This window comes from Equus caballus, chromosome 20 (assembly GCF_041296265.1).
Source record: "Equus caballus isolate H_3958 breed thoroughbred chromosome 20, TB-T2T, whole genome shotgun sequence".
NCBI classification, from domain to species: Eukaryota; Metazoa; Chordata; class Mammalia; order Perissodactyla; family Equidae; genus Equus; species Equus caballus.
Window position 1 is genome coordinate 38,623,974 of NC_091703.1, and position 17,639 is coordinate 38,641,612.

Here is a 17,639-nt window from a genome sequence, read left to right on the forward strand (position 1 = left end):
CTTTAAAAAGAGAGGCAGGTGGGGGGCCGGCTCCGTGGCCGAGTGGTTAAGGTCACGCACGCCGCTGTGGCAGCCCAGAGTTCGGATCCTGGGCGTGGACATGGTACTGCTCGTCAGGCCACCTTGAGGCGGCGTCCCACATCCCACAACTAGAAGGACCTGCAACTAAGATATACAACTGTGTACAGGGGTGGGTTGGGGAGATAAAGCAGGAAAAAAAAAAAGATTGGCCCAGCTGCCAATCCTTAAGAAAAAAAAAGATTGGCAACAGTTGTTAGCCCAGGTGCCAATCTTTAAAAAAAAAAAAAAATGAGGCAGGTCTGCATATACTCATGTGGCACAATCTCCTGTATATATTAAGTAGTAAGAATAAAGTGTCAAACAACATGGACAAGAGTTATGTTTGTGCAAAAACGAAGTGTGCAGATGCGTGTATATGCCCAGCGGGGCTCTGGAGGGACATCCGGGCAAGTAGTAACAGTTGCCGCTGGGGAGGCACTGTGGCTGAAGAGCACGGCAGAACTTGTGAATTTTTGTGTATCGTAATCTGAAAAAAAGCTATCTCGTGACATTATTGTGGGTAATAAAAGACACCATCATAGGGGTTAGGAGCAGGGAGTCCAGTTTGACTGCCTCAGATCTTAGCTCCACCACTCCAGGTGTGACCTCAGGCAAGTTTCTGACCTCTCTGTGCCTCAGTTGCCTCATCTGTAAAACGAGGGTTAGAACAGAAGCTAATGCACAGGTTGTGAGCGTGAAATAGGGTGGCTCATGGGAAAGTTCTCAGTCCCTGTCACACAGCAAGTCAGCAGTGGACACCCGCCATCCTCCTCTCACCGCCATGCTCGGCGCTGAGCAGTGGGGCTCCGTCAGCTTCTCCACCAGCTGCCCTGTCGGGGTCAGTGCATGTTGGGGAGAACTGCCCCCCGTGGGCTCAGCTCTGACCCTCACTCCTCAGCTGGGCAGGGAAGCGTTTTCTGACCATCCGCCCTGGCTCCTCAAAGGAGAGGGATGGTGCTTCCCCCCGCCACCAGCTGCCCGTCTGCCGAGGTGGCTCTTAGAGCCTTGGAATGATAAAGGCATGTCTGCCAGGAAGGCCGAGAGTGGCCCACCTGTTCTCCACCTTGGATGCTGGTAGAAGCTGCTCCCCGGAGAAAGGCACATACACTCAGAGGTGCGCGAGAGCTGGTGGCCGGGTCTGGGCACATGCCCCTCTCGGCCCTGTCTGTCCTGGACCAGGTACGAGCCCCAGCACTGCTCAGCTCACAGAGCAGGCATCCTGGGCAGACGTGTCTGCTGCTTACCTCGGTCTCCTGCCTGCACAGGGCTCTTGCTGCCTGGCTTACCTCCGTGGGGAGTCCCAGGTCTCCACTCCCTCTTGGTGCCTGTGGCAAAGGAGGAGAATTTGACAAGGGGCCATGCAAGGCCACCCTGATGCCCTCAGGTAGCTGCCAGCCATCCGTTCAGGAGGGACCTCATGTTCTCGTTTCTACTCTCAGGGGTCTAACGTGATGGAAGAGCAAGACCTGCGGGAGATTGGCATCAGTGACCCACAGCACCGGCGGAAGCTGCTCCAGGCTGCACGGTCCCTGCCCAAGGTGACCACCCACAGCTCTGCAGCCTCGGCCTTTGCCAGAGCCAGGGCCATCTCCCTACCACCACCTAGACCCACAGGGAAGGAGCTTGGCTCTGGGGCCTGCAGATCACTGTGGGACATCTGCCCCTCCTCCTGGGAGCCCCAGCAGGCAGCACGGAGTCCTGTTTACTTCTTCACCAAGTCCTGAGACCACAGAGATCAGCAGAGCAGTAGGGTCAGCGAGGACCTGGTCTGGCCTCAGGAGGGGCTGCAGGCATCTGCCTGGCATGGGAACCTGGCCCATGGGCGTGGCCTGTCCCCTGGAGTCCCTGTGGGGTCTCTCCTGACTCACTCAGGACCAGGCCAGCCCACGCTGATCTCTGGCATCAGGCCCTCCCCAGGAAGGCATTCAGGGCAGCAGGAGAGGCACAGTTTTTCCCTGGGGGGCCAGGGGCTCATAGGCCCAAGCCTCTCCTCCTAAATTGTGCTGGCACTGAGTCCAGTGTCCCCTTGTCCCTTTCTCTTGCTCAGGGAGCACAAACAAGTCCCAGCGGTGAGGCCCACACCCACTTCCCAGGCACACACCATTTTCTTGTCCTACCAGGTCCAGTCCGTGACCCCGTCAGAGCACAGCGGGGCCTTCTGCAAACCCTTGTCCCACCCAGCCTTCCCTGATAGGGCCATCTTCCCCGACCCAGGATGCTCTGGTGGTCCCCAGCTGGGGACCCCTCGAATGGGGTTCACAGATGGGGAAGCTGAGCCCAGAGCCGTGATAGAAAGGGCTGTGGGAGGAGAGGGACTCTGGGTACTGAGGACCCAGACCCACAGGGCCCCTCCTTGGCCCTCAGCAGCTGTCCTATACCCACCCAGCCTCAGTCTCTGGGCTGTGGGCCTGGGTCCCCAGGGTCCCTGTCCTCTGAGTGCTGAGATGTCAGTCCCACCTCCCCTTCTCACCCCACAGGTGAAGGCTCTGGGCTATGATGGGAACAGCCCCCCATCGGTGCCCTCCTGGCTGGACTCCCTCGGGCTGCAGGACTATGTCCATTCCTTTCTGTCGAGTGGCTACAGCTCCATTGACACTGTGAAGAACCTCTGGGAACTGGAGCTTGTCAACGTGAGTACAGCCTCCACTCAAGCTTGGCCTGGCTGCTCCTGAAGCAGGAGCTTCCTTGGACCACCAGCCTGGCCTGTGAGGGGAGCTGTGTGGGTCAGAGGGTACCTGTAGGCCCTGTCGCCGCCTGACCTCTCTCCTCTCCCCTGCCCCCAGGTCCTAAAGGTTCACCTGCTTGGCCATCGAAAGCGCATCATTGCCTCCCTTGCAGACCGGCCCTACGAAGAGCCGCCCCAGAAGCCCCCGAGGTTTTCCCAGCTGAGAGTGAGTTGGGGAGGGATGGAGAGGGATGTGTGTACTTTATATTGTTAGGAATTAAAGAGAATTCTTTAGGAATTCCTCAGAGACAGTGTGCCCTCGTAGAGGAAACCACCCCCCCCCCCTCACTGGGGCCAAGTGTGCCCCTGAGCCTAGACTGAGAGAGGAGCACAGCGGGGAGTTGTTTCGGCTCGCTATTTGTCAATTACGTGCCTCCCATCTACATCAGAGAACCTTGGGATGGCCTGTGACAAAGGCTCCACTTTAAAAATAAGTAGAAACTACAATGTTGGGAAAACAAACATCCAAACCCCAGACAGCTGGGCGCTTGGCTGAGTGTTGAGTTCAGCTGCACAGGGTGGCAGAGCCGAGGGGCAGGCGGGGGTCAGGAGAGCCCCACTTTCGGGCCATGTGACGTGAACCTGAGGCAAAGCTTGGCAAGCACGCAGGCCCTGCCTGCCCCCCCCCCCGCCCCCAGTCTTCTGAAGGAGGGTTCCTGCGGCGGGGTGCGTAAGCGAACCTGTGCTTTTGAAAACCTCACGGGCGCTTTGTTGCTCTAGCCAAGTCATCCCTGCTGCAGAATCGAGTTAGGCCCTGTGAGCCCGAGGTCGGGGTGAGCTGTCTCCCCAGACCCGCAGAGCTAAGGGCAGCTGCTGGTGGGGACCGGCCCTGGGCGGGCGCTGGGCTCTGAGCAAGGCCTCCGCGCCTCGGCCATTTACAGCAGCCTCAGACAGTCGGAGCTATTGTATCCTCCTTTTATGCATGAGAAAGCTGAGGCCCACACTGGTTCTGAGGGCCAAATGTACAGCTGACATTCAAATAAGAACACTGGGGAGACTGAGTCACGTTCTCTCAGAGGCGTCAGGGTGCTGACCGGTGGGGCTCTGTAAGAAAGAGCTTTGGATTGGTCCCCTGCCCCAGAGACCCGCAATGCATTGTGACAGATGACTTTAAATTTGATAAATTGGAAAGTGCTTCCCAGCTGAACAAATGTCCCTCTTCCCGTGCCAGGCCCAGGGGCATGATAGTGAACTGGGGGTGCTTGTGGTGGCTGCTCGTCTGCAAGACTGGGTGGTCAGGGCTTCCTGGCTCCAGGAAGAATTTGGCTGCTTTGACTGTCCCCAGACTGGGCCCAGCAGCCAGTTTCCCCACAGGCTTCTGTCCCAGCGGACCATTTGTCTGGTGCCTCCCTGATATTGGTCCCTGGCTCTGTGCCCATTCTGTCTCACCAACTCTCCTGCCGGTGCCAGGCCCTAACCAGCCCGAGGACTGGCTGATGCCTACAACCCCGGGACTGGCCTGATGGGTTCCGAGTTTCACCTGGACTTCTCCCTGCTGCAGTGCCAAGACTTGCTCTCCCAGACATCGTCCCCCCTGAGCCAGAATGACTCCTGCACTGGGCGGTCCTCAGACCTGCTGCTGCCTCCTGGGGACACAGGCAGGAGGCGGCATGACTGTCTTCACGACCCTGCAGCACCCTCCCGAGCAGAGCGCTTCAGAATCCAGGTGGGGCAGGAGGAGGGCTGTGGACAGGGGTCCCCTCATTCCTCTGGGCAGGACAGGGCCTCCCAGACCCCTGCACTGCCCCTGTGCCAGCACCGGGAGCAGGAGGAGGACACCAGCCTCCTCCCGGCATTCCCCACCCAGCCGGGAACGTGCCAGGTCCAGTCCCCAAGCTTCCCGTGCTGTGACTGCATGACTCACTCCAGCTGTCGTTGCTAGGGCCTCCCTTGTGTCTTATGTGGCCGGGACTTCCCTCCTCAGAAGTTCAGATCCACCGCCTCCTCTTTGACTACAGCTTCCTACTGTTTCTCCCACTCTCGGCCCCTTCTTGGCTCCTTTCTTCCTACCCGGCCCGTTCCCCAGAACTGCTTTCTCTCCCCGTGCTCAACTCCACACCTTGCTGCAGTCCGGATCGGACTCCCTTCTCCCTGCCCCGTTTCTGCAGCCCAGTGGTGGGCACAGCCGCGAGACTCACGTTCAGCTGTGCCACCCGCCTCACAGCCTCACCAGCCTCCGCTGCGCCCTGGGGCCACCTGCAGCCCTGGCCGTCGAGCATTCCTAGCTCACCCTCTTGGGGTATTTCTCTCCTGGATTATTCAAGGCTTGCCTGTCCTCTCTCCTACCTTGCACAGACTCCAGGCCTTGTCTCTTGTCCCCCATCGTGGCCTGGTGGACTCAAGATTGGCGAGTGTCCCTCATCGCCCTCAGGGTGAACTTCAGCTTCTCTCTGTGTTTGCCCTGGACTCCCAGTCCTCATTTCTGGCCTCTGGAGATCTCCCTCACCTTCCACAAGCACAGCCATGAACTTTACAGGATTAAAGAGCATGTTGTCCAGCAGTTTTAGTTGCTCTGTATTGAGAGACTTTTGCACGTTGCTGGGAATGGAAGTCATGACCGTTTCCTGAATCTTTTCCCTCCTCCCTATCCTTCTACCAGTGCCTAGTTCAGGACCCCATCCTCTCAACACCTGAACTGCCTCCTGACTCCTCTCCCCCACCCTAGGATCAGATCCAGGGGCCGTGACAGGGCTGTGAGGCTTCTGGGGACCTGGCTCCTGCTCCCCTGTCCTTGGTGCATTATGTTTCCCCACACAGACTGGTTGTAGTCTTTTCCCATCTCCATTAAGACTCATCTCAGACATCATAGGGCCTTCCCGACAGAGCCTGCTCTCAGGCCGCTTAGGTCCCGGCCTCTCTGCCTCTTCTCTGGTGTAGATAGGCCTCACCTCCACCACAGTGCATTTGAATGGCTTGTCTGCCCCCTGCCCTCCCCACCTGGCCCTTGAACTCTGTGAGGTGACTGCCTTCTTCGCCCTGGGATGTGCTGGCCCAGGCAGAGGGCCCCTGAGCTCCTCTGGCGGGCGAGCAGACCTGTGACCCTGCGTGTTCTACAGGAAGAGCACCGTGAGGCCAAGCTGACCCTTCGGCCCCCCAGCCTGGCTGCCCCCTATGCCCCCGTGCAGAGTTGGCAACACCAGCCAGAGAAGCTCATCTTCGAGTCCTGCGGTTATGAAGCCAATGTGAGTAGCCCGCGCCTCCCAGCCTCCTGCTTCCTGCCCTTCCTGGCCTGGCCTGGGGCTCCACAGACGCTCCCAGTGCCTAGGGTAAAGGAGGGCCTCTGGGTAGACTTAGCCAGAAAGGGAAAGGGAGGGCCTCCACAGCCAGGATGGGGGATGGGAATGATCAGGAGAAGGAAGCACCCGATTGTGGTCCCATATTGTTTGGGTCGCCCCTGCTAATAATGCAGACTTCCTAAGCCCAGCCACTGCTCGTTCCCACAGTATCTGGGCTCCATGTTGATCAAAGATCTGCGAGGGACAGAATCCACACAAGATGCCTGTGCCAAGATGCGGGTAGGTTGTCCATGTGGAGTGGAGTGTTGGGGGGGCTGGCTAGGACAGAAGGCATCAAGTGGGGGCACCACCTGCAGCCACTTGGGCCATGCCACACTACGTGAGGATGAAGGGAGGCTTGGGGCTGTGAGATCCAAGGGGCTTAGCCCTGAGAAGGGGCATTTACAGGGCCACCTCTTGTTTTCTGTAGAAATCCACCGAGCACATGAAGAAGATCCCCACCATCATCCTTTCTATCACGTACAAAGGTGTCAAGTTCATCGATGCCTCCAACAAGGTGTGCTGCTCACAAGCACTGCTGGTGGAAGGGGACCCCTCTTCCTATCTCCTGCCAGCTGGGTGTCTTCCCTAGAGTGTCCCCAGCTCCTTTTATTCCTGCCCGTTCCCAACTCCTAGCCCAGGTGCTTGTCTCGCAGGTGCCCACATATCCTGAGCCCGGGGCCCCACCCTAGTGACAGCCACAGCTCACCTTCCTCAGCATGGATTCCATCGGCCCCACTTACCTGCTCACAGGCCGTTAATGAGCAGAGGACTTGCCCAGACCCCACGCTTGGGCCCCCACCCTCCTGCTACCCTTCCCTCCTTGTCCCCGCCCTAGAGGGCAAAAGGGACTGGAGAGCTGGTGGGTGAACGTTTTACTCCCCAGTTGCCATGGTCAAAGGTGGTCAAACCTAAATCGGGTAAGGTTAGACACTGCCCCCCAGCCCCGCAAAACAAAAAGTTTGGCTGATGCCCTGGGCCGGGACAAAGAAAGGTGGTGGTGATGATGGGCTAAGTCGTGATTAGCCCCAGGGAGCCCGAGATTCCAGACCCTGCTTTCCCCAGCAGAATGTCATCGCGGAGCATGAAATCCGGAACATTTCCTGCGCGGCCCAGGACCCGGAGGACCTCTGTACCTTTGCCTACATCACCAAGGACCTACAGACCAGCCATCACTATTGTCATGTCTTCAGCACAGTGGATGTGGTGGGTGGAGTCCCACCGCTGGGCTCAGCTGGAGGGGGCCCGGCATTGAAATGAGCGCAGTGCTGTCCTGGTACCTGGCTGGCACTGAGCACATGTTTGGTTCATGAATGAAGCCCCTGCAGCCACCCACCCAGTCCAGTCCCCTTTATACAGCAATGAGACTGAAGCACAGAGAACAAACGACCTGTCCACTTCTGGTGATAGAAGTTTTCCCACTTCTAGCCGAGTGTTAGGTCAGCCACAGCCCTGGGCTCCCTCAGACTGTCAGCCCACCGCCCTGACTCCCCAGCACTCCAGCCGGGCAGGCTCCCTGAAATGCCCTCTCCTCCCTCTGGGGGGCAGCGCTGCCCTCCTGGCAGTAGGTTGTCTTCTCCCAGATTCCTGCCCAGGCTGGGCTCTGGAGCCACTGGGCCGCTGGGGGAGCTGTCACATGTGCTGCCCACAGAGAGAGGAGGAGCAAAGACCACAGCTGGTGCAGCAGGGACTCCCTCTGCCCTGAGACAAGGCCCCAGGCCATCTCCTCACCCCCAGACTTTTGTTCAGGTCCCTGCTGCCCTTGGGGGGACTGGCTCTTTCCCAGATCTCAGTGGCTCCTGGAACACAGGCGTCTCAGGGCTTCCCAGCCCGAGACCTCAGTGCTTGCTCTGGGGCTGCCATCAACTGGCTCTGCCACTTGCTGGCTGTGTGACCTTAGAGACGTCATCTCTCCCTGGCTCCTTATCTGTGAAAGGGATATAATGTGACCAACTTTGCAGGGTTGTTTTGAAGATGAACTGAGGTAGTCCACCCAGTGCTTGTCATTCCTGGCACCTTTACCCGTAGCTGACATTTTCCACGTCAGTCAGTTCTGCTGTAACAACGTACGTGCTGCTAGAGGTGGCCGTGCTCCTCAAACCACACAGTAATCCCAGGGTCTATGGGGAGGGGAGCTGGGGCCCAGCACTTGGCGACTTTGTCAGTGACACGTTAAAAAAAAAAGATAGAAACCAATAAAAATGTTAGCACTGTCATATTCATATTAAATGGTTAAGAAATACAAAAATACTATAATAAACATGGCACTCTGCCTTGAGAGAGGCCTGACGTTGGTTGTGGGCATGTGCCTGGATTATCACCAGCCTGTGTGCGACAGGAAGAAGACGAGAGAGAGCTAGAAAGAGAGAAAACAGAACAGAGAGGAACACGACAGCCCAGAGGGACAGGAAAGGAGCAGGGTGCAGGGCTGCGCGGCCAGGTGGCCCTTGGAAGAGTTGCAGCTGGTGCATCATCGGGAGGTGGTGGAATCCAGCAGAAAGCTGAGATTCCAGCTGTGGCTGGGTGGCTCACTGTCCTCCTGACATGGGCGTGTTTTGTGTATTCCCAGGCAACTTGGTCAGCGGGGTGCAGTTTTTGCATTCACCTTGTGTTTCTCTCTGATGAAATCATGCACGAAATGGAAACACAACATGTGTGTTATGCTCAGAGTGTTCCCTAATGTATCAGTCATCTTGGGACAAACTTGTGTTTTCCAAACAAGTGTTCTGGCAGCATGGACGGCACTCTTGTTCCCTGTCCCACTGCTGCCGAGCCTGTGCTCAGGGGCGTGAGGCCAGGGCAGGTTTAGAGGAAAAGATGAGGCGACTCCCCAATCCCGGCCGCTTAAGTTGTGCTCTGTCTCCTCCCAGAACCTGACCTACGAGATCATCCTGACGCTGGGGCAGGCGTTTGAGGTGGCCTATCAGCTGGCCCTGCAGGCCCAGAAGTCCAGGCCCCTGGGGGCCTCTGCGGCTGAGATGATTGAAACAAAATCTTCCAAACCGGTGCCTAAGCCTCGGGTCGGCATGAGGAAGTCAGCAGTACGTGGGCCCCGTCGCCAAGACTCCCCATCCCCCTGATCCTGGGATTCGAGGGCTTGGGGTGGAGCCAGGCATGAAGCGGGGCTTTTCACACTTCAGACAGCTGGCCCCTCAGCAAACAACCCGGTTAATTAGGTGCCCGCCATGGAGGTCCTCGCCCAGGAGGGCAGCAGCCCCCTAACCTGAGGTGGGCAGCTCTCACGCCCAGGCTGCCTGCTCTCTCCCTCGCGAGGCTCACCCACACAGCCCACAGGCAGGCCCCCAGTAACGTGGCCCCGTGTCTGTGTCTGCTTTGCTCTGCACCCCAGGTGCCGCTGCCCCCTGATAGTCGCTGTTGTTACTGTCACACCTGCACCACCCATCGTCCTTCTTACCTACCGCTGCGGTCTGTTAGTCCTGGAGTCAAGGTCTTTACACCTCCTGCTGTCTGTGTCAGTCTCCCTGAAGCGACGTGAGCTTCCTGAGACTCGTGGCCCCTCCCTCTCTGCCTGCCTGGCCTTCTTTCCTGAGCTGCCCTCCTGCCATCCCTGTCTGTGCTTTAGCCTTCTGTTTTGCTGCTATGTGTCCTCCTCTCCACAGAGGTCGGGGGTCCCCTCTGTGGTCTTGCCCAGGGTGCCCTCTCTGGACCTGCCAGAGGAACCTGAGGCTTGTAGTTTCCAGGCCCCTGCCCCCTCTTCCTGCCTCCGTGAACAGGTCTGGGGCTGAGCAGGCGATGCTCGGGCAGGGCAGGGCTCCTTTAACCAAGCTGCTCTAAGAGATCCGTGGGGGAGGTCGCCCCTGGTGAGGCCCAGAGGTGGCCCTCCCATGATGCTGCAGGGAGGGTGTCACTTCTGCCACCCCACCCCCAGGGAGCTTGGTCTTTGGCTGAGGAGAGCCAGGGCTGCCCCTCCCGGGGTGCCAACACCAGCATGTCTGGCGGGGGGCGGAAGGGATAGCTAGGCCCTCTCGCTCCCGACAGGCACAGCCTTCCCTGACTCTTCACCCTTCTTCCTTGGCAGCTGGAACCAGCCGATATGGACCCAGATGCCCAGTCCCATGCCAGCGTCTCCTGGGTTGTGGACCCCAAACCAGACTCTAAGCGGAGCCTCAGCACCAAGTATGAGACCACTATCTTCTAACCACCCACTCCCTGTCTCCACTAGTCTCACTGTGCCTTGCCATCCGATCTTTCTGCTGTTCTCAACTCTCCTTCCAGCTGCTGATGCCAAGGCCCCACCCCTACTGGGACTGCTCTCCTCCTGGGCAGCAGCTCTAGACACTGCACACTCACAGCTTGTACCTAACACCACCGGACACTGTGAATACCCCCCTTGGGTGAGGACAGCGTGGGGGGGTGAGTTGCCTTTGAGGTGGGCACCAAGAGGGCTAAGGGGGCCCGTTGCGCCCAGGAAGCCTCAGCGGGCAGGCACTGTGAACCTGAGGCCAGGGCGGTCTTCGACAGAGTCTAAACAGCGCCAGTGCCAGCTCCCTGGGCTCCCTGTCGGCTGTCCTCCCCTGTCTCCTGTGCTGAGCCACAGCCAGGTGCAGCTGCCAAGAGCTAACTGTCTGTCCGCACCTTTCCTGATACAACCAACCACTGTGACCACCCGGTGCCAGAATCCCCTTGCGCTCTGCCCACAGCTGGCCTGCGGTCCTGTCCTTTCCTCCTCTGCTCTAAGGTGCTGGCCTCCCCCTGGGAGACCCTGAGCTCAGCGATGTAGCTTGACCAGGGTCAGACTGCTTTCTGTGAGGGCCCAAGCTCTGTGCCAGGCCCTTGGGCACATGCCTGACTCCAAAGCATGGGGCTCTGAGCATCTGAACACCCTCAGGCTGGCTCCACGCAGCTCGTTTCTAGGTCCTGATGGGTCTTCCACTCCGAGGAGTGGATGGCATGTACGTGGTCAGCCCTCCTGTCTTCATCAGTGAGTCACAAGGCTGGCTCTGGAGTCTGGCCCATCAAGGAGGAAGGCCTTTCTATAGGACCCAGCAAGAGGGAGGCCTCTGCCCTGCACACACAGCAAACCCTCTTTCCTCACAGAACGGAGCTGCTCCAGGACAGGGACCTGGATGGAGCAACTTCCGTTGTCCTCCAGGAGCTTTCTGACACTTCTCCACAGTGTGGGGATCAAAGATAGTCAGCCGTCACCTGGCCCCTTCCCTGATCACTGCCCTCAGCCTCTCGACTCCTCAGAGAGGGGAGGCTGTGCACTCCACCACCTCAAAGCAGTTCAGCAGCGGGGACCATGGAGTCGAGGCTTTGAAGAAGCCGCATATTCTCTGGCGTGGGCAGGTCAGCTTAGACGGTGGGAGACAGCAAAGCAGCCGTTCCGCTAGGAAGCAGTGCAAACGTTGCATAGTCCAGTAGGAAAGCCAGGAAGTTCCGGCAAATGCTCTAGAGTTGAAACCCAAGCTGATAAACCAGGGTGGGTCCTCCTGCCTGCCGGCCTGTCCTTGTGCCTTCTCGAGCAGACACTGAGCCAGAGGCGGCAGTGAGCCGGGGGTGCTCGGAGCAGGCCACCGAGGGCACTCAGGGGAGGCCGTGAGGGACTTCTGTCTGCTCCTGGGTTTCCTTTCAGTTCCCTCCACCCTCTGCAGGCCCCTTTGGTTAACCCTTTCCTCCCCCCGTTGTGTTTGCTTCTGCCAAGCTGAGCCACTGAGGAACCGACTGTGCTGCGGAAACAGCCGTGGGGGGCACAGGCTCCCACCGCCACCACCACCATCTCACCTGCAGCTTTGAAGACCCAGGCCCAACCTCTGCCCTAGGACCTCCTCTCAGCTGCTTGGCCTGGGCCTGCCACCACCAGGTCTTACAGAGCGAGCCTTGCCCTGGCTGCAGAGAAGCACTCCAGGCCTCTAGCAGACAGAACTGGCACTCCAGAGGGTCAAGAAGTGACTTGTCCAGAACATATTTTTTAATAGAAAAATTTTTTTTTATAAAATGAACTTTTAACACTCAGCTCAAACCTCTAGGTTAAACTGCCAATCTTGAGACAAATGGCCATAGGGTCAGAGGACAGGGGACCTGAGATTGGCTAAGAGGCCAGTCTGTCCAGCCCTCTGTCCTGGGGATGGGATCTTGGCATGGTCTGGAGGGCTGAAGAGAAGGCAGGGCCTGCAGTGAATTGAAAGCAGCAGGCGCAGGGGCAGAACTGAGGAGGTTTGTCAGAGTCTGCTGCTCAAACCCACCCAAGTTAGCTGCTGTTTCTTATGAGTGGCACGATAGCGTGTCCCCATCTAGAGCTGGACACAGCCTCTTTCCGCAGTAAGAACGCAGCCTTAGGGGCACCTGGCAAAAGTAAAGGCTTCGGTCCGTGTCTAAGGTTCCACATGTGAAGGTCCAGGGGTCAAATGGAGATGAGCGACCAGTTCCTGGTCCCGTGAAGTCTGAGCCAGCCCCTGGTACGCCGGGCCGCCCCTGGTCTCTGACCTGCCCGAGTCAGAGCACTGCCCTGGACTGCCTGGCCCGTGAGCTCTCTGCGACCTCAGACTGCCTGAGTTGAGTGAGAAAGGAGAAAAAGCAGCTTTGTTTTGGGCATTAATGGGTAGGTCAGCTAAGATTGCTACCTGCCAGTTTGTGATTTGTCTAGTCAGATGTGTGTGTTCAGGACTCACTCATTCTCTGAATTATTGGTTTGACTGTTGCATTTTCAGCTGCTCGGCTCATCCCTGGCTCCAAGTGTAGAGAAGGCTAAATAAGGTGACAATTTGATTCTCCCCCAGTGTGGCCTTCAGGGCAGGCTGGCGTCCTGGTACACCACTGCCGCTTAAGCCCTCTTGCTGGCTTGCTTTGCTTTTTTAACTTTGATGTGTTCCTCCTCCTAGAGAACAGTAGAAACAAAGGGTCTAATTCCCGTGTGGCTGGGAGGCAGAGCCAGGTCAGCTGCATGTCCAGTACCTTCCAGAGCAGGAGCAGAGAGGACGTTTCCTCCCGGGGCCCCTCGGCAGGCAGACCGCAGGCTTTGCTGGCAGGTGCAGTCTGATCCCAGGATCCACATTCCAGGCTTCAGCAGTGCTGTTCTTTCCCAGCAAAGGTTGCGAATAGACCTTCTCTGCTGGTGTGTGCGTGCAGGGACAGTGCCCTGGGGCACACATTTGAAAGCAGGGCCCTGTGGGTTTCCTCCCTGCTGAGCCGGCCAGGGCTGCAGGCCCTGGGAGTCGCCCCTCCGGAGTAGAGGCAGGTGATCCTCCACTGCTCAGTACTAAACAGGGACCTCAGCCCTGGGAGTCTGACTTCTCCTGCCTCTTCCAGGGCCTCAAGGATTCCCATCAGCTTCCGCTGCGCCCCCCCTCCCCCGGCAGTGACAAGGAAGCCTGAGATGGGTGGGTCGCCGGTGCCGCTCCTGCTGTGGCGCTCGTGCAGGTGCCCTTCCTCCCTCCTGAGCAAGGCCGGGTCTCACCGCGTAGGCTTCTCGATAGGTGGCAGGTCCCAGCAGAAACTTTGTAGACACTACAATGAGCTCCTCAAGCTGTCTTTTTGTTTTTAAGTCATACATAGGTGTTCCTCCCCTCGAAGCTGCTATATCTTCTTTATTTATTCAGGGTGTTTTCTTATTGGAAGCCTTGGCTGGTCTGCTCTGGCTGTGGGTTCTGTTTTGAGATTGGTTTATTTCTGAATAGTCAAGAGAGGAAAGGACTAGGCCTTTCTTTTTCACTCCTCCTCCGGGGCAGGTACTCTGCCTTCCCTAGAAAGGAATATTATAACTTTAAGGACAGGCTTCAAGTGGAAAAGCCCCTGCTTCTGCATGTCTCTGAGTGCAGGTCACGCGATGTGGCTGCCCTGTTGCTGCGTTTCTGAGTCGTGCGGGAGCCCGTCTAGGCGGGACTGGAAGTGGGGTCAGCACTCGTCGCCGGCCGCAGGCTCGCTGCTCGCCTCCTTCCTGCTCGCCAGCTCCTCTGGGCAGTAGGACTTCCCTCCCGGCAGGCTCTCCATCTGTAACTTATGCCTCCACGTCCCTCTTGGCCTTCAGCCTCAGACTCTAGGGGGAGTCCTCGAGAAGCCTCAGGGTGAGCAGGCAGCAAGCGCAGCTGCAGTCGCCAACACGGCAGAAAGCTAGTCTGAGCTCCGTCAGTTTCTGAGATGCCCAGGCCTGCAGACTGACTGTCAGATGCAGTTCGCAGAAGTGTTGTTGCTAATGGTGTGGCATTGGGACTGAATTGTAATAAAAATGTTATTTAATCTTTGTCTCTGTATTTTGATACTTGAATGACTTCCCCTTTTATTTTGCTGTACATATAATTGTTAATCTGTCCGATTTTGTCTGAATTACAAACATCTTGTGGTACCAAACATAAGCAATCTGTGCAACAACATAGAGTGACCTCACTACATGAGAGCAAGTGTAAATATTCCTGGGCTGCCAGCTTTGGTTTTGTTATTTTCATAACTGTACAACCTAGAACAGACTGAATTAATAAATGAGAAGCGACGTGAAACCAGCCTGACTTTTTGGAGTCTGAATTGGAAGTGTCTTGACTGTTTTCTGGCAGAAGTGCGGGCACAGGCTCGCCGCTGGCTCCGGGTCAGTGCTGAGTATCCTGCTCCGACTGGCTGGGATGAGTCTGGGACTTCTCTGTGTAGCATCTTCAAGAGGAGGGATTGTCCTCAGAGTGAGCCGTGTTTAGGGGTGAGGGGCCACATTCAGCTCATAGCTACAGCTCCTCTGCATCCTGGTCTGGGCTGGTCAACCACAGACGGACACTGAACCTCTGTGGACAAGGCAGCCTGGGGGATCAAGCGCTGTGGGAGAGAAATCTCTCCCTTAAAGACCTTAGTTTGATTGTGGAGGTTAAGTTTCAGACTTACACAACTAGCTGTCGGCCCAAAGCCACGGTGCGAGGCCCACAGGACAGTCCCAGGCCCGTGGGGATCCAGAGGGACAGGGTGCTCCCAGAGCCCGGGGCGGGGGAGGGGGCAGGTTTGGAAAGGCACAAATGACACTAGTGACCCCTTCATTGACTGAGCACCTGTGTCCCAAACCTGCTAGCAGCTTTACAGGCAGCTGTTTCACTAGCCCTCACCCCTTTCTGGGTAAGTATTATCTCTACTTACAGAGAAAGAAACAGGCTTGGAAAGGTTAAAACACCTGCCCAGGGCCAGTTGGAGGGGACCATCTGGTCCAGTGGCTTCAAGCTGTCCCCAGAGCCCCTGTTCCCATGCCTGCTTCAACTCAAGTTGCCTGTCCCTGAACGCTCTTATTCATGAGTTTCTGTGAAATCTTCCATTTGTTAAAGGGTTTTAGAAGAGAATCACTGATCTAATCCAATACCCCAAGTGTATGTATGAAGTAAAAGCCCAGAACAGGGAAACGATTTTCTTAGCCAGCTAATGGCAGCGAGAGGACCCAAACCCAGGTCCTTACTTCCAATTAGGGCTTCTTAGGCTAAATTGCATTGAAATTGGGAAAGCTGACCAAGGCCGGGTGGAGGGCCTCGTGTTCCAGACTCAAGGGTTTACCAGGGGCCGGCCCCGTGGCCGAGTGGTTAGGTTCGCGTGCTCCACTGCAGGTGGCCCAGTGTTTTGTTGGTTCGAATCCTGGGCGCGGACATGGCACTGCTCATCGAGCCATGCTGAGGCGGCGTCCCACATGCCACAACTAGAAGGACCCACAACAAAGAATATACAACTATGTACCGGGGGGCTTTGGGGAGAAAAAGGAAAAAAATAAAAATCTTGGGGAAAAAAAAGAAATTACCCACTCAAAACAAGAGAGAGAGAAACTGATTTAAAAAAAAAAATGTATTGAGTCTCAGGGACCTATGGGACTAAACAAATGATCAAACATTTGTGTCAGCACAGTCCCAGAAAGGAGAAAGAGGGTGGGGCTGGAAAAGTACTCCATGAAATAATGCCTGAAAACTTACCAACTTTGGCAAGAGACATAAACGAACAGATTCAAGAAGCTAAATGCACCTCCAATCAGATAAACCAAAAGAAATCCATGTCAAGATACGTCTTAATTAAATTTAAGAAAATGAAAGACAAAAAAATTCTTGAAAGCAGTGAGAGAAAAATGACACCTTACCTATAGGAGAAAGGTAATTTGAAGGACACTGGATTTCTCAGCAGAACTGTGGAGGCCAGAAGTAAGTGGTATGATACTTTCCAGATGCTGAAAGAAAAGAACTGTGAACCTGGAATCCTATACCCTGTGAAAATATTCTTCAGGAATGAAAAGGAATCAAGACATCTCAGATGAAGAAAAACTAAGGGACTTGGTCACCAGCAGACCCACCCTAAAAGAATGGTGAACTTTTCTAAATAGGAAAGGATAAAAGAAGGAACCACAGAACATCAGGCACAATGAACAAACATTAAGCAAAAGTGTGGGTAAATACAATAGACTTTTCTGCTCCTCTTGAGCTTTTAAAATTATGTTTGATGGTTGAAGCAAAAATTATAACAGTCTAAGGTGGGTCTACACGTATGTAGAGGAAATATTTACGACATTTATCTTTTAAATGGGGAGGGTAAAGGGATGCAAAGGGAAGTGAGGTTTCCATACCTTACTTGAACTGGTAAATGGTGACACCAGTAAACTGTGGCACGTTATCTATATATGTAATACCTGGAGCAAACACTAAAAAAGTTATGCAAGGAGAAAATTCAAAACACTATAGATTAATCAAAATGGAATTTTTAAAAATTTTCAACTAATTAACAGGGAGTTAGGAAAGAGAATACAGAAAACAGAATAACTAGGAAACAAAAAATAAAATAGCAAACTTAGGCCCTAACATATCATAATTACACTAAATTTAAATGGTCTAACACACCAACTAAAAAGACAGATTGGCAGAGTAGATTTAAAACCATGAACCAACTATAGGCTATCTACCAGAAACTCACCTCAAATAACAATATAGGCAGATTGAAAATAAAAAGGTAGAAAAAGATATATAATGCAAACATTAATAAAAGGAAAGCAAGAGTGACTATATTAATATCTCATAAGTAGACTTCAGAACAAAGAAAATTACAAGGGGGGGGGCATTATATAATGATAAAAGGGTCAATGCACCAAGAAGACATACCAATCCTAAATGTATCAAACAACAGAGCCACAAAATATGTGAAGCAAAACCTCACTGAACTGAAAAGGGAGATACAGACACACCTCAGAGACATTGCAGGTTTGGTTCCAGTCCACTGCAATCAAGCAAATATTGCAATAAAGAGAGTCATGCAAATTTTTTGGTTTCCCAGTGCATATAAAAGTTATGTTTACAATATACTGTGGTCTAGTTAAGTGTGCAATAGCATATGTATTAAAAAACCCAATGTATATATCATAATTAGAAAATACTTTATTGCTAAAAAATGCTAACCATCATCTAAGCCTTCAGTAAGTTGTAATCTTTTTGCTGGTGGAAGGTCTTGTAAAAAATGCTATGTCTGGAGTGATGACAGCATCGTGGCAGAGTGAGCTCTCCCCTTAGACTCTCCCACCTAAGATACAATGAAAAGGACATTCATATACCATCAGAGGACATTCACACAACACAAAAAACGTCTGAGAGACCCACGCAGCCATATGTCTGAAGGTGGAGGTACTGGACCCA

The 17,639-nt window shown here is 54.9% G+C and overlaps 1 protein-coding gene across 23 annotated transcripts in view; it reads left to right on the plus strand.

Moving 5' to 3' along the window:
- Positions 1–14,516, plus strand: part of ANKS1A (ankyrin repeat and sterile alpha motif domain containing 1A) — a 178,506-nt gene extending 163,990 nt beyond the window's left edge. For 10 of the 23 annotated variants that reach the window (XM_023624778.2, XM_023624784.2, XM_023624785.2 and 7 more), the window contains 10 exons: positions 1,500–1,598; positions 2,538–2,690; positions 2,844–2,951; positions 4,287–4,451; positions 5,842–5,967; positions 6,229–6,300; positions 6,491–6,577; positions 7,129–7,266; positions 8,931–9,101; positions 10,100–10,361. In XM_023624778.2, the coding sequence (XP_023480546.2) occupies positions 1,500–1,598; positions 2,538–2,690; positions 2,844–2,951; positions 4,287–4,451; positions 5,842–5,967; positions 6,229–6,300; positions 6,491–6,577; positions 7,129–7,266; positions 8,931–9,101; positions 10,100–10,219 (1,239 nt within the window). In that variant the 3' untranslated portion in view covers positions 10,220–10,361. Of the gene's footprint in view, positions 1–1,499; positions 1,599–2,537; positions 2,691–2,843; positions 2,952–4,286; positions 4,452–5,841; positions 5,968–6,228; positions 6,301–6,490; positions 6,578–7,125; positions 7,267–8,930; positions 9,102–10,099 lie in introns of all 23 variants that reach the window. The other 13 variants (XM_023624777.2, XM_070245436.1, XM_070245432.1 and 10 more) reach the window with 5 other exon arrangements.
- Positions 14,517–17,639: the final 3,123 nt, after the last annotated feature.